General features: G+C 42.1%; 1 protein-coding gene across 1 annotated transcript; it reads right to left on the reverse strand.

The window, feature by feature from the left end:
• Positions 1 to 874: 874 nt before the first annotated feature.
• tada2a (transcriptional adaptor 2A) lies at positions 875 to 10,073 on the reverse strand. Its single transcript, XM_037473034.2, has 15 exons — positions 9,931 to 10,073; positions 9,325 to 9,431; positions 9,173 to 9,232; positions 8,992 to 9,083; positions 8,679 to 8,836; positions 8,164 to 8,252; positions 7,892 to 7,964; positions 7,753 to 7,816; positions 6,262 to 6,305; positions 4,247 to 4,357; positions 3,121 to 3,192; positions 2,594 to 2,726; positions 2,175 to 2,218; positions 1,780 to 1,859; positions 875 to 1,340 (listed from the first exon to the last, which is right to left on the reverse strand). Exons 1-15 carry the CDS (start codon positions 9,953 to 9,955, stop codon positions 1,155 to 1,157), a joined length of 1,338 nt encoding a protein of 445 aa, XP_037328931.1. The 5' UTR covers positions 9,956 to 10,073; the 3' UTR covers positions 875 to 1,154.
• Between the last annotated feature and the right edge of the window lie 6,599 nt (positions 10,074 to 16,672).

Below are 16,672 nucleotides of genomic sequence, written 5' to 3' on the forward strand. Positions count from 1 at the left end.
TGTACCTAAAAATGTTCTTATAATTTTAGTCCTGTTGCTAAAAACTTCCACCCTTTAAACTGTTCAACTTTTCAGCATACCTTGCAAGCAAGACATCGCGGTTTATATTACGATTTTCTTGAAAATCTCTCTGGTGGCTTTATTGTCAGTAATATGGACGAGTTCTGCTTTCAACTAAGACAGAACCCCAAGTGCCACTATTTTGTAGCCATAAGAACACAACATGTAATTAAAAACTGTAGAGAGGTTAGTTTAAAGCTTAGGTTGTTGAGGGTTGTTGGAGCTAAGCCTTTCGTTAAGTGGAACATGAGGAAACCGGTATTCTGTGAAATGAGCAGAAGGGAAAGGAGCAGATCAACTCTGCCACTTCTTGTTTGTTGTGGATCAATAACTTAAAAGATACATTGAAAAAACGGTGGGAATTTCTTATCCTCTACATCCTCTTAAATCCAGATCCCATCGCAGCATTTCAGCCTCTCGGCTCAGCCTCTGCCTGATTGTGTGTTATCATCGAGGGTGGAATCTGGCCTTATAATCAGGCCGTTAGCTGAGCTGCTCTCTGCTCAGAAAAACCTCACGGAAGCTGATGGCCTCCTGCCAGCGTTGGATTCATCACAGACCTCCGTCGTCACATCGCGCAAATGTGCACAGATGGAGACGGAGAGGATCGAGTCGCCGATGCCAATAAGTGTCTGTCACCGTGGAGCGTTGGTCAAAAGGAAGTGCTGACAAAACCTTCAGCTCAGCACCGATCAGGCTGAATTGTGCGACTCCACAATGAGGTCTATAGTTTACATAATCTGTAATCCTGTATTGGCCATTTATAGGCAGGAGATATATTACCTCATACTACTCGTTATTGACTTACAAATCATCAAAGAATCATTATTTATTATATAGTGTTAGTCTGGTGTCGAGACAGATCAATACAAAAATAAACAAACATATCCCCATTTAGCACGAGTCCCTTTTGTTCTTTTATTACATTTTACTGATTGTACATGAACAAACCTTACAAATGTTACAAAATGAGCAGCAACAACAACAACAACAAGCAAAACCTCTTAACATAACACAGGCTTACAATGTTACAAGATTAGATAACAGGAACCACTAAGCACAGTCCATTCTGCTCTGTGCTTAAAGGGAGCTTTCTAGGCCTTAGTGATGTAGCCCTCCTTGATCAGGAAATCATAGATTTTGCGCGTTTTGTTGACGTCGATCTTGATAAGCGATCTGGCCTGAGCCAGCCGGAGCCCGCCCTGTCGTCTGCACTCATTCAGCAGCGCCTGCTTGTATTCCAGGTAGGCCCCCGGCACCAGCCGCACAACCTGGCATAACTGCAAGCACAAAACAAGCGCAAGTAAGCGGGGTGTGCTTCAAAGAAAATGCTCGACAATCCAACTATGGCTGAAACCTCGTAGAATGGAGGGAGTTCGGGACATCCAATGTTTGCAACGCTCTGAGCCGGTGTGGAAGCGTCGGTCTGTCCACCCGTTGGTCCAGAACGAAATCTAAACAGCTAATGAAGTGATGTGACTTTGTGTTTGTATTCATGATGCCCATAGGAGGAATCAACCCGACTTGTGATGATCCTCTGACTTTTCATTTAGTGCCAATGAAAGGTTAAAACTAAAAATGGACAATTTATAAAGGAATTTCCACCGGCACTTAACGCGATCTTCCCTTAAATGCATTGGTACAAACCAGTTTGCCTTCAGAAGTATTGTTGGCGACATATGAAGCACACCGAAGTGGCCCTTTAAGAACAGATCGTACCTCTTTCTCGCGCTCGTTGAGTTTCTCCGTCCCCGGCAGCCCGGTCAGATTGAGAGGAGGGGCGCTGCGTCTACCTGTTGCTGTGGAGCAGAAATTCAACAACAGTCAAACAGACATTGGCTGCACCCTAGTGTTGATCTGCACTCCAAATCACATTACAGCAACCGGACAACACGCAGTTCATTCCTCTGCTTGGAGGAGAAAGAGGAACAAATATTTACAGTGAGTACATTGTGTGAAGCCGCATGGGAGCGCGCTTCCTATTTCCTAAACTTCCTAAAGGGGAAACTGCAGGATAAATATGCACGTAGGAGCCTATTGTTCAAATGTATTCATCGAGGAGCATGTGCATTAATGTGACTGGGCCGGGGGCCGTGTGGAGAGAAGCTGCGTACCTGACACTGTGATGGTTGTGACAGCCGGAGTGATGCCGGAGTCTCTGTAATCACAAAGTCAAAGTCAAGCGTTATTCACGCACACACACACACACACACAAACATCCCCCCCCCCCCTCCTCCCCCGGGCTTTGTTCACTGTTCTGTACACTCACTTGGAACATCATCCAGAAAAACATGAATCATCGCATAAAAGATGCTTTAAGGTGGAATAATTACAGGAAGTTGGTTACCATCCAAAGAGAAACGCATCATTGAGAGGAATAAAAATACCAAAGAGACTGGAGGTTCAAGTAGGATGCACAGCAAGATAAACGTCTGCTCCATTAGTCTCGGAGCAACTGTGTGTGTGTGTGTGTGTGTGTGATGACGCAGGTTGGCGTATCGGAGGAGTGCGTCTACCGAGCCCAAAGTCTCACATTGCAGCCTGTTTGCTGAGCCACTGCTGGCAGGCTCGGCCGTCCTGGATGTACTGCAGCACGTCACACAACATGGTCCGCTTCCGCCGCTCCTCCTCCCGCAGTCGCTTCACCCGCTCGTACACTTTGGCACCTGAGAGTCGGTCACACAGAGAGGTCAGCAGAGACATCCATGGATCCAGGGTGGCGAACGACACTCAGAGAGCGATGACAGGCAGTTTCCGTTTTAATGACTTAGAAAGGCTCAATTTGCTGACATCATACATTAGGTACATGGGAATATTCAAGTTTTAATAATTCTGTCAGCAACTCTCTGATCCTCATTCCATGTGTAGCTGATTTGGCAACTCAATAAAAGAGTTCTTTGGTGTGCCATGCATCAACACATAAACCCTAAAATGACTCAAAGACCCATTTCACTGCTGCATATGAAAAAGTTTGAAGCTGAAAGCTGAATACACTTTTCTCGCTTTAAAATGAAGTTTTGTTGAACAGAGGAATAAAAACAAAGGTCAAACCACACTCACTGCAGAAGGATTTGATCCCGGCCTTTCTGTACTCCTGCAGCCTGCGGATCTCTCTCCTAAGCTCAAACTCCACTGAAAGGAAAAAGGGAACAAAGTCTGACAACAAAAAAAAACTTCAACTCACAAACTAACACTTCATACAGCACAGAAACTTATATTTTTATCGAGTTTGACAAGTTCATACAAATTCCAATCTATCAACATGGCAGAGTGTGCATGTCGTTAGCGATACAGACTTTTGAAATGTCGACATTTTGGGAAATATGCTTTTTCACTTACTGGAGCAGCTAGTTAGCCCAACAACTGGAAACAATGGTGACCCTTCATTTAAAAAAGCTCTTGCTAGACGGTTATGGAAAGGCATGGAGGTTGGGATATTTAATTGGGCAGGGAGTCTCACGTTTTTGCAAATGTTTTTTGTTTTTTGTTCGCAGGCAGCACAAAAGCTTTAAAAGAGACCCCCTGTACACTACTTCCTCAGCACCAAACCACCAAGCAACATAACTAGAGACTATCGGGGAACACAGGGAAGAATTTAGCCAGATAAAGACCCGGTTATTTCCCTCAGGAGCTGGTAGAGACCAGGGGATATTGACTTTAATTTATGAACAGCTGGAAACAGAAACGAAGACGCAACTTGTTTTCGCAGCCCCCGAGTAGTTAAATAAAATAAAATGATTGCAGTTTTAATCCGTATATCAAAATGGGACAGCAACCATTCGCTGTTGTGCAATGCTAAGATATTTACTGGATAAAGATTGCTATCAATCATACATGTAACTCCCCCCAGAAAAAAACCCCATTCATTTGAAAATGGACTTAATGAACTTAAATGAAAAATCTGAATAAATTAGTTGAGTAACATAATTGTTTAACTAATGTCTTGTGCAGCACTTTTAACCATTATCAAAACTCCAAATGGAAGAGTAACTTGTTAAACTGATTCATAAATTAGGAGAATACAACAGGCTGTTCTTGTCATACTGAAAAACCTCTTATCAACATGGTTCATGTCTCTTTCATGTTCCACCCATTTGCACATACAATTATACAGAGAATGTAAGAAAAGGGGTCACTTTGGAAAAGACTGGTGATATTAATTCTGTGTACTAAGCCGGATACTAACGTGCATGACTTTCGATGAATTTGTCATGTTCAATCGGTCCAGCCACTCTGGCAAATCGTCTCATGACATCATACAGCTCCTGCACCTCCTTTGGGTAACATCGCTCCAGCACTGAGAGAGAGAGAGAGAGAGAGAGAGAGAGAGAGAGAGAGAGAGAGGGAGGGAGGGAGGAGAGGTGTGAGTGGGCAGAAGATACAAACAAATATAAGAAGAAATATGAACAAATAATTAAACCCCTGAGGCACTTTAACACACCAAAGCTTGATGGGATTTTTATGTGCATTTGGGGCAGTTCAGTAAATTAGTTTATTTTGCCTGATTTCCCACATACTTTATCAGCAACTCAAATGCATGTAAATAATAATAGTATCTATTTTCAAAGTAAGAGTAATTTATAGTAATAGTAGTCTTTTGATTTTCATAACGGTCTGTACATCTTATTTTCTCCAGGTATCATTGTACACTCGGCTTTGTAGGAATAACATATCGAGCAGAACGCCTTGAACTCTGTATATATGGTTGTTGCAGTCTTAAAGCCAGCTAGTGACTATCAGCGTACCAGTCGGCACAAAGCAGGACTGCTTTTTCAACTGAGAGACTCCTTGTAAATACATACTTGGTCAATTATATTGGTTTCTAAATTTCTGATTTCTTCTTCAACTATTATTGTAGAGAATGAAATATAAAATCATCAAATCATCCAACAACAAAAAGTGCCTCGAGATTAAAGTTTCATTTCTAATAGAAGGCATTTCAGTGTAAATCCAAAGGCTTTTAAAAGCACAACAAGAAAATCAAGCAACCTAACCAAGCGTTTAGCTCTGCGTACACACTCCCTCTCTGAAAAGATCGTAGTGTTTGTCTCAAAGCATCGCCCGTGCTGCTGAGTAACAGACAAGTGTCACAGCCAGAGAGGAAAGCTGTTGTGTGGGTGTGAGAGGACAGGTTGTGCGTGTGTGTGTGTGTGTGTGTGTGTGTGTGTGTGTAAGTCAAGTTCCTTCATCGGGCTCTTGCATTCGAGTGCTAATGAGCAGCTGGCATCTCAGGAAAAAAAAAACATGAAGTCATGCTCTTTAACAGAAAAGTGGACACACACAACAATGTTGGAGGCACCAATCAGGGGCTGGCATGTGACTGCGCATTGTTTAATGTAACGAGCCCATACAGGACATCAGATGGGCCGCAGCCCTAAAAACCACCGAGGTGGTCAATCTGCCTCCGGCACTTACTGAGACATGATACCGTGAGCCTCCCGGGCTCGGAAACTGCCTCCCATTATTGCATGTGACACACACACACACACACAGACACACACACTCTTTTGACAGTCTCCATGACAACCCGTCTGCAGCTCTACAGCTACTCAGAGTTCCCTTTTGTCTTGAAAGTCTGGGGAGATAAGGGAATGGAGGGAGGAAACAAGGGAGGAGGTCTGACTGGAGGCTGGCGGAAGCATAAATGAAACATGAGGGGAGAGAACTGCTGGACTCCCAAACAACAACAACAACAGACAATTTCACAGAGCAACAAGTGGAGATGTAACGATGGGCGGTGGGGTTATAACCGGTTAAAAAGAAAAATACATAATCGCTCGCCTTCTCTCTGACCTCTAGTGCAAAGACCCCAAAAAGATGCGAAGAATTACATTACTGAGCCAGCAGCTTAAACCCAGCCTTTTGAAACGCGGATCAATAAACAGCCCCCTGCCCTTCATTCATTATGGCGGCAGTGCTCACCACACAAGGGTCTTTTCTTAGAGAGGCAATCGTGCCGAGGCACACTAGCAAAAACGGACAATTTTCAGCCTCGATCGTAAATACGAACTCCATCAGTTGCCACATTAAAGCTCCCGGAGGGACCGCTGAGGTCAACGGTTGTTGTTGCGCTGCAGTTGTTTTGCATGCATCCATAGAAACGCCAAGCAGCGATCTGGCTGCTGGATATCAGATGCCTCACTGAGTTGCAAAGAATACGGTCACGGACAAGCCAGTGTGAGTGAGTGAGTGAATACTTACTCTGGAATTTCCGCAGGTTGATCAATCCGTGGTCTCGGATAACCCTGAGGGAAATCAAGATGTCATTTTTAATTTGAATTGCAGTCTTTACAACATTAAACCTGGCTGTCCGCCGTATGCAATTATCTTGGCTGATACAGTTTATAAAGTCATCGTGGCGTTGAATACATGATAAATACAGATGTCTTTTCCATAGGAGGAAAGAACAAGGAAACAAATTCCACCTTGCTGCGGAAAACACAGACGGGAAAAGAGCCAAAGACGGGGAAGAGTGAGCCGGTAAAAATTCTGTCAATATTTAGAAGAATATGTTTGAATGGGATTAACGTTTGCGAGTAGCAACGCACCCCAGGCTTTGTGTTTTTTCAGTGTTGACAGTTCGATAAACAGACAGTGATGGCACAGCGCTGTGTATTGTAACTGAAAAGGCTTTGCGCTGGTTAGCGGGTACGTCACTGAAAAAGGTTGAGAAGTGCTGCTCTAGAAAGAGAAACCACTGATCTTTTGTAATCAGTCTTTTGATAAAAATCCTCCTGCCGTCATGAAGGGAAGCTGTGCGGTTCAGTTTTTGATGGAGCGGTTGATCAACTAAACTGTTTGATCATTTGGAAGGATGGAGTTTGTGGTGCTTTAACGTAATGTTTTACTTGCAGGTTTGTAGTATTTAGTCTACCCTTATTGGTGCGATGGACATTTTAGTTGATAATCAAAATGGTCGTTGTTGTTACTTTCAGCTCTGACGACAAATTGACCTTAGAGCAGAGGAGTCAAATAAAGCCACGAGAGGGGTTTTAGAATCCTATAGCATAACATTACTATTTCTCTGAAATCCAAAACACTTATTCTGTGGCTTTTAAATATTTGCAGTTAGGATGCTTTCTTTTTTACCTTGACATACACTGGAAAACAGGCACATTTTCCCCATTCCCAAAATTATTCAGACTTTGAATAGAGGTAAACCTTAACAGGAGAGGGAAAGAGTAGTGGAGTCTTTTGACACCAGGTGCCTTACATGAACTATTTTTCCATGCGGCACTTCTTCCATCATAACGAACAACACGAGACCTCTCTGCATGCACATGAATGACTCCCTGAAGCTTGAAATCAGAGCCTTAAAAAACAGGCTTAAATATGCAATTAGAATCACCCTGCTGAACAATTCCAGTCTCCAAGGACTCACATATTTTAAGTGCTTATAATGAAAATAATAAAACAGTTTAGGAATTATAAATATATTAGCATTTCATTTGAATTCATTAATAATAAAAAGGTACAGATAGTGGTTCAAAATTATTTGGCTTGTACATTTGTATTTAGTAGGAAATGCATTCATTCAACCTGAAAGCAGAAAAAGAATCTGGAGGAAAGAGGCTTCCTAATTGCAACGTAGAAGCTTAAAGTGCCATCTACTGACAGACAGGCGTCATTACAATGTCCCAAATATATCAATACCCATTATGTGCAATTTAATGAAGAAAGAAAATGACCTACTTTTTCCTTCGCTGTCTCTCTTTTAGTCTTGAATGATAAATATCAACAACTGAAAGCTTGAGGGCTGAAAGAGAAAAATATACATGAGTTAAGGTTATAATTTTTATAAATTTAATGAAAAAGCTTTGATTGTACAAACCACGTAGAATGTCCGAATCATCGTCCACAAAGTCGATGTCTTTCAAATCCCATTCTGCATAGTTGTCAAACTCCTAAGAGACAGTTAAAATATGAATGAATATAATCTGGTTTGAAATGTTTTTTTTATATTTTATAACAATTAATGAGTGAAATAAAATGCTGGGAGATGACAATAAGAGCACTGCTTCAATATCATTTAAATATTCATTGTTTTTATTCATGTTGACAGGCACATAGATGATAAAGTGCGGGACACATGTATCCCCTCACCTCCATGAAGTCTGCTCTAGCAGGCATGTATCCAGCCATATCTCGAGACAATACAGAGTCAAACGTAGGCCGCGGAGGGTCATCAGTGGCTGTAAAATCAGAGCTATACAGTAAATGCACAATAAGGTGCTTTTGTGTTGTGTATGACAAGGATTCTGCCTCCTGTAAACTCCTTCCAAGACCTTGATTTTTGACTACGTACAGCAGTCATTAGTCATAAGACCAAGTTCCTCTCTCTGCTATGTGAACATCACAGTGCAATGTTGGATGAGCTCTCAAACGTTGTGGCAGATGGAGACCTTGAGACTTCTACAAAGTTCCTGACTCACCAACTCCTCCCGTCCAACTGGCATAAGAGTTTTTTCTCTTTGCAGTTACTAACTTATGGCCTCCTTCAGACAGCTTTGGAGGCCAAAAAGCAATGCCAACACATAACTAAACCAACAAATATTGAATGTCTTTCACTTACATTAAAGCAACAATAATAAAAAAGAATGAAAATAACATGTACTTACGTTTGAAAGGAATAGCGCCCTCTGCAAAGCGAGAGTCTTTGGTTTTCCGGAGGCTGAGCAAGGTGGAGGAGAACAGCGGGTTATGGATGAAATTCTTCATATAGTGGCTCTCGCATTCCTCCTTGGTTTTAGTGCGCATCTGATATGCCACGTCCTGCCTGCGGGAGAAAAATGCCACAAATAAAAGTTGTTATTGTACAACAACAGCTCAGAGAACGGTATGTGACTAAATCCACAGTTCTTTAGCCTCAACAAGCCGCTACCTTGCTATCAACACGTCGAGCTTACAAGCTACATGTGACAAAACACCCACCAGTTTCCAAAGCCGCAGTCCATGACTGCTTCCAACAGGGACATCTCTTCCAGGGCCGTCCACCCAGGCTCCAGCACGGGGAAATCTGATGTCTGTATCGGGAGTAAAGAGTGTGGACATACACAGTGAGAGCGCGGTCATGTGATGTAATGTGTGAAACGTTTTTATTTATTTCACTCACCATGATTTCATATTTGTGATCACTCTCGTGCTGCTTGTATTCAAATCCTCTGGTAAAACACTGAAAAAAACAAGAAAAAAAAACCATTTTATTTCAGGCTATGAACAACCAAGAGCCATAATACCAAATGCTTATGGTTGGTAAGTGCTCACTTGGAGGCAGAGTAGAAAGGGAGAAGGTCCACATTCTGCACACTTAATGTAGGGTTCCGATAGAGAAGATGAGCAACCTCTGCACGGTGGTTTATCAAAAGGATCATCTGAAACGAACAAGATTGGTCTTTAATCACTGCCAACAAAAAAGAAGAGCATTTGCTATAAGTGACCACTTGCAAACTAAAGGCCATTCGTACGAAGTAAATCAAAGCGAACTACAGCCGAACGCTTTTCTTCGGCTGTTATGAACGAACCACCGCATACAACGGGTAACGCTAGCCTTGAGGCTAGCTATGCTAACGCTGATGATAAAGCTGCAATAGTTAGGTTTAACTATCTCGGCTTCCCAGCCGTCACGTCTGAGCGTGAGCTCACAGTAAACCCTACCGATATGTTGCTTTAGCGAACACTTAAAATCAAAGACTGACATGCACCGAAAGGTAAACATAGCTAAGTATGCTAACGTTAGCAAAGCAATGCTAGCTGCAGTGGAGCTGATGCAGTTATCCAGGAGTAATTTGGGAAAGCAGCGACATTTTTAAAGAAAAGCAGGATATACGTCTCTGTTTATAGCTTGTCTATAATAATAATATCAAAACTTACTCCCAAAAGATTGCAGGCGGTCCATAAGACAAGAAATTCTAACAAAAATAATACCAAAATGATTTTTTCTACTTCTTCTTTAGCGTTAAAAGCAGCTGATGTCATCGGCGCATTACTGCCCCCCCCTGGAGGACCGTTCTGTTGTGTCCTAATCTTAGTTTAGACACGCGAATGTCAAATTTCCTCTTATTTCTCATCTCGGTACCGACTCTATTTCAGATTAAATGTTAAACGGCTTCCCCTTATCTACTTAACCTAGTGCAGTTGCCACCATTTATTTTGCCATCATTCATCACAACAAATCAAGTGTATTTATTGTGATACTTACAATTATCACATATCACAAAATATATCATGAAATAATATGTGGTAGAGAGGTGAACAATATAAAAAAAACAATACCCTCTATTTGGATAATGAGAACCAAAGAAAGTAATTGATGCAACCGACTTAATGCTGAACAGCAAACATAATCACTGTAAACCACTTGCTTTGATTTGTCAAACCTATTTTAAGGAATGGTGAATAAGTCAGAATAAAAAGTTTGAGTTTTTTTTTCAACTCTTTTTCAACATTGCAGATCCTCAGCCTAATCTACAGAACTGTGCATGTTTCCACTTTGACATGTTGTCTTTTGCTATGTTTATGCATAGCATCCTTTGGAGTTTTAGAGCGTCTAACACACAGTAGTTTGTCTTGACAAAATGTTCTTTCCAATCATTTCGGAGAAAGAAGTTTGTTGACATAGCTTCGGTTTCATTGTGACCCTTTTTAAAAATCAAATTAGAATTAGAATCAAAAAGACTTAATTGCCAGGTATGTTGGACATACGAGGAAATTGTCATTGTGTGTGGTGCATATACGTGGAACAAAGATGTGTGCTTTTATAAAAATGCTTCTGTTCTGCCTCAAAGCATTTTAAGGATGAAAATGTCCCTAAAAAGTCTTCCTTATTTTAAGTAAATTAGGGGACGGTGGCCTTTCTCCATTCTACCACATGGTGTTGATCTTGTACCACTTCTGTGAAAAAATAAATGAACGCCCTGACTCTCTTTGTCTTTCTCTGAGCACCTACAACCTCCTGAGCAGTGCCCGGGTCAATGTACTGTACGTTAAGTTGAATTATGGACCGAACAATATTTTTTCCTCCCGAAATACACCCCTGAAAGTAACAACAATGTATACAGCTTCCCCTAATGCAGTAAATATCTTTGTTTCCTGATATTTTCCACTGCCTGGAAATAGACCCTGGACCAAATACATCTCCTGCTACTCCAGGACACCCATGCTGACTGCACATCAGGGGACCGGGCAAATCAAATAGATCAATGCCGTGAAACCTCAACTCAAAATAAAGTACATCTTCATTTTTCATAATTTAAGGGAAATTACCTTTTGATTCTAAAGAGGCATTTTATATTAACATAAGGAAAGAAAAAATCTGTAATGGAGTCTATATCTTTTGCAAACAATCTTAGTAAGAGCAGTAAAAAGGAGGATATGGTGCATCTACTAAATCGCAGATGTTCTTCTTTGCTTTTTTACTCTGGGCCATGTCTTTGAGGACGATCTACAGTGACAAGTACTTTCAGAGCAGCGTACCCTGCATCCCGCCTCCTGACCCTCTGGGGTTTCCTTAGACCTCTCTGGACCGTCTCAGTCATCCTCCCCCGAGCCACACAGATCCATGAGTAACAACAAAGCGGCCCTTCCAACAGACTGTGTGCTATAAAGGGACAGTTGTAATTTCCCTCTGGGGGAATTTTCATCTAACTGCCAGCCGGCAGTTTGTTTAACAATCCTGTGAGCGCGCTATGATTTATTTATCTTGAAAAAGAAGAACTTCTCTTTTTTGTGTTTGACAGTTTCACCCTGAACGACCCTTTCATTAGATCACAACAACTGTATATTTAAACATGAAAACGTTAAGAACGCCAAACATTACACCCATTTGAGATGTTTGTGAGACACTGCCTAACACACAGAAGATTTTACAACCTGGCTTCAGGGATTTGCTCCCTGATGTTGGGAGCCTGGCTCTTCCATTTCAAACCACTAAAGAAAACCATGTCCTGTCTTTGTCATGTTAAAACCAGAACGGGTCTTCACCAAACTGCTGCTAATATGCCATTGTCTGAAATATCACTGTATTCTGGAGCATTTCGATGTCCTTGAATTGCAACTGGGTGTCCGCTTACCTTTTTTTATTTGTTATTTACCTTCCCACAGCACTCTTTATGGGTTAATAAAACAACTGCCAATGTGGCACTTTAGTGCCTAAAATGCATACAACTTCAAGTTACCTTTATGTCCCTGGTTCAGATCCGAGGACCAGTCACTTTGCTGTTATCAATATATAAAAAGGTAAAAATCCCATATATAACTTTGAAACAATTGCTAGGAAGTGGATGTTTGCAGGATTATTTTCACGAGGATGGTACTGTAGCCTCTATATGAATTTAATTTCAAAGAAATCTCCCGAAAAGCTATTTTAAACTGTCAGGGTCAGCATATGTGGGAGTATAATGTTTAAAATCATATCTTGGCAGTGAATGCGGGCAGACCCATTATCCACATGCAGACCAACAAAGCAAATAATGTTAGCCTAACAGAGGGACATGTGTGCTCCCTTGCGACGGCCCCTGCTTCAACATTAATGCCTGTGGGCAGGCAGACAACCTGCTGTCTCTTGAGCCACATGCCGCCCCCTGCCTACCCTCAGTGCCTCTCTCTCCTAGGTCTTCACTGTCAGAGTAAAAGCCCCGAGAGGGCGGGCGAACCCCCAGCCTGCAGGCCTCACACTGCTAATGCGGATCAAAGTGCACCATAGACGTGTGCCAGATTATACACCGGCCTAGCAAACTCACACCCCCATCCCATTACATCCTTAAAAACTCCCCCAGTCTCTGCACACTTTCTTTGCCTCTTACCAAAGCACTTCCCAGCTGCTGTGATTTGAATATGAGGGCCCCTCAAAAGAAAAGAGGGCATCTGGCACATGCCTTACAGGCTAAGAAAAAGGGTTAAAATGCTCCTGTCATGGAAATGGTTAGAAACAAGATTATGCTCCTTTAATAATGCAAAGCAGTAAATGGACACAAGCACTTTAATAAGTTCAGACAAAAGACAACGCTGTGAGACACCTGGACACGGTCGATATTGTCACAAAGGAGTGGTCAGTTGGAGTGGATGGACACACAGAGAGCTTTGCTTTGTAAATTGGATTCATAGTTCAGCACTGAAAATTATATTTCTTTATTTTGAAATTAAGAAGTTGTGATTGGTAATGTGTTTCATCGCTCTTTAAAGGACACTTTAATATTTATTAGACTACCTGTCCCATCTTAGGACTACCGATCATTAACACACAGTAAAAGGTCCACTTGGTAAATGGAAATGCTTCAATGAGAATATCCGGTAAGTAACAGTTAGTGTTCAGGGAATCCCTTTGATCTGATCAACCGATTATATATTTAGATGAATGATTAAATGGATTTCAAGGTCTAAGGACATTTAAAATGAATTCTTTAAAAATGCATGGAACTTTATATTAAAACCAATTCTGTGCCTCAAAAACCAGGGGAGCAAAGATGGCATGCAGTGCGGTGAAATGTTTGATTCATAAGGAAATTACCAAAAATATAATGAGTTATTCTAGATAATTTCCTGAAAGGTCATACTCCTTCAGAGAGGATACATGGTGACCCTGCATCGTAAAGGTGCTTACCAACTTCCACATAGTGCTTAATGACAGTGCCTTAAGTTGGTAAGCCGTTACTGTCATGTGATACAAATAGCTTGAAGTTACATTTTATTACCATTCGCAGGTTTACAATCAGTTGAGGTTTTGCTGTTAATCATAAACTTACCTTTGCTGTTTCTCATACCAAACCGAACCTCAGTCACACAGAAAACTTAACACACTATCAGATCATCATGTGGTGCCAAATGACTCAAGGCAGGACTATGTGTCTTTCAACAGAGAGCTCATGCTTTAACTCTAAACAAGTATCACCTTATTTTCCTCTTGTACACACTTGCTATTATCCAGGTTTTGTATTAAGTGTAGAGTTTTAAGTTGGATCCAAATGTCTCTCGACATGCAACGCTTTACACACCTGATGTACGTGCAGGCACAAGACGTGAGGTGTTGACAAAGTTACCATGACTCTGCATTAGGTGTCACACAAATGTCAATAACAATCAAACTACAGCAGTGCCATATGTGATTCAATTAATGAAATCAGAAGCCTCCCACACAAACGCTTCATCAGTTTATTTTTGCTGAACGAGAGATTCCCACTACATGTGTTCCTCCTCCCCGTGATCTCGGTGGACATCCTCTCCCCAGGGCCAAGGTAACACAGAGGAATCAGCACAGCGAGAGTTCGGCGAGGTCAACAAGTGGGTGTGGAATGCAAGTGTTTCCCACGCGGCGTACCTCGACACACAAACCCTGAGAAAACACGTGTCAGGCCTCTGCACAGCAAACTGCAAATCCACAAAGCCTACTTGGAAGTTTTATCCAAAGGGCAACAGTGTTGGACGAGCAACCCGGTTAATTCAAACGCTGTGGGGGGCAGGGCAACAGAGGTGGAGGAAGTACTTAGGTCCTTTACTTATATTGAGCTAATAGCATGAATAGATAAATAAACCCCACTTAAGAGGCAGTAGCCAAATATACTATGAGTACCAAATGTGGAACATTCCCCTCAATAAAAGTAACACCACAGTAGGAAAAAATATAGATGCGGCTAAATGGGGAAATGTTGAGACTATGCACCCCGCTGAGGGCGCGCTGTGGATGGAAAAAGAGCTCCCCATGTGAACCGCACCGTGTTTCCTATGTACCTCAAACGGCAGAGCGGCTCTACCACAACAATGTCAGAACGCATCAGCTGCTGGAGCCTTGACAGCTTCCACACTGGGGCTCTCCCAGTGGCGCCCTGGAGAGATACAACAGGCCTGTTGGTTTAGTCCTGCTCCTGGCGGCGAGTTCTGCCTGCCCGGGTCCCAGCACAATGTGCCCCGCGGCTTGATCTGTGGGAAGAATGTAGATGCGCATTATCTCTGGTGGGGTTTGAGTGAATGGACAGAAATAACAGTGAGGGTTCGTGGAGGGTAATGTAAAAAAAGATTTTTCTTTTATCAAAGATAAATGTTGTCGCTGGAGCATTGCCTCAAGCTCTAGAGCTTCTATGAGGAGAATAACATCCTCAGAGCGTGATCGGATTACCTCATTGGGTACTAAAGTTAATCTATAATGTCTTCACTCTACAGGGTGGCGAAAAATGTGTCACGTCGTCACTATATTCTCCTCTCACAGTGGAATGCGGGCTGCCGAGACAGTGAAAGTATTCTTGGTTTTCACCTGCTCTTTTAGAAGTAAATGTGTGCTGTAGTGAGCAAAGGATGTCTGTCAGGGTCAGATCAGGAATGCAACGACAACAGCATGAGACGAGATATAGACACATGCATGTTGGTAACACATTTCCAGGCTTTGCACAGAGTCACCAGGTCAGGTTTCAGGCCTGTCTGCTCTTGACTAGAATAATCGTATGTATCTATGAACCCTGCCTGGATGTCCACTGGGGGTTTTCTGTGGGACCAGACCACTGGAGGGGTTAGTCAGCTGTTGGGTGGGGGCTTGATTTGTTTTTTTCCCATTTAACAGTTGCTAAGAGAAAGGAGTGGGCTATTGTGGGCTATTGACAGTCTGATTGTAGTCAATGGAACAAGTGTAACGGCAATAAAAGGCAGAGGGACACATGTGACATGCTGTTGCTAAAAATACCTGTAGTAAAAATACCTGACAAAGGTTCTCAGTGATCTGCAGTTTGTTCTAATATGAAAAACATGTGTATGGGGGAAACACAGCACCCCTGAGTCTGCCTCAATGTCCTCTTTTCCACTTTGAATGACTCTGACCCAGGAGAAATGAAATGTTACTCCACACAGACTAGTACATATTATCTCCACTTGTTACTACATTGAAATGATATGAGTAAATATTCAAATGCAAGACTCCATGCATTTTATGACTGAACTATTTCAGAAAAGGGAAATATTGCAGTTGTTTTCATCATTTGATCATTCAGTCCAATATATATTTGGATCTTTGGTATCTTTGGGAAGTTTTTTTAAATTAACTTATGTGTGATTGATTAAAGTGGCTAAAATCTCTTAGTTTTTATAATAAGACATGGCATCAAATGTTTGAGGAATGTGTATGAAAGAAGTCACTATAGAAATGATTCATCACCAGAATCTGCCACTTCTCCAGGGCTTGATAGACCTTTTTTTTTATCATTGTTTAGCTTTTCAGCTGCTACTTTACTGCCCTGCTTCACACTTCTTTCTTGTTGTTTTTGGCCACAGCAGGGGACTGTTCTAAGCAAATAAAGATCTGAAAACCTACTGTACACCACATCGGCAATGTGTTTGTGCGAGACCGTCTCACAACTGCTTGACAAAGTTGAATGAATACAGGGCCATTGTTTGTAAGCTTGGGAACTGGGCTCCCGCGGGACAAGACACGACTGAAACCAGTAACTGGGATCAGGGCATTTGGGCTAAAACTTGCATGTGGTTCTCGTTGCCGCAGCGGAGTGAGTGATCGTTGTGTACTGCTGCTTTAACTGGCCCCGGCCTCGCACATGAGCCGATCAAAACCACATGTTTCGGTGTGATTGTGTCCGATGGTTTGCAACGAGGGAGCTCTGGCTGAAGAGCTGGCTCACAC

This window comes from Pungitius pungitius, chromosome 3, assembly GCF_949316345.1.
Source record: "Pungitius pungitius chromosome 3, fPunPun2.1, whole genome shotgun sequence".
NCBI classification, from domain to species: domain Eukaryota; kingdom Metazoa; phylum Chordata; class Actinopteri; order Perciformes; family Gasterosteidae; genus Pungitius; species Pungitius pungitius.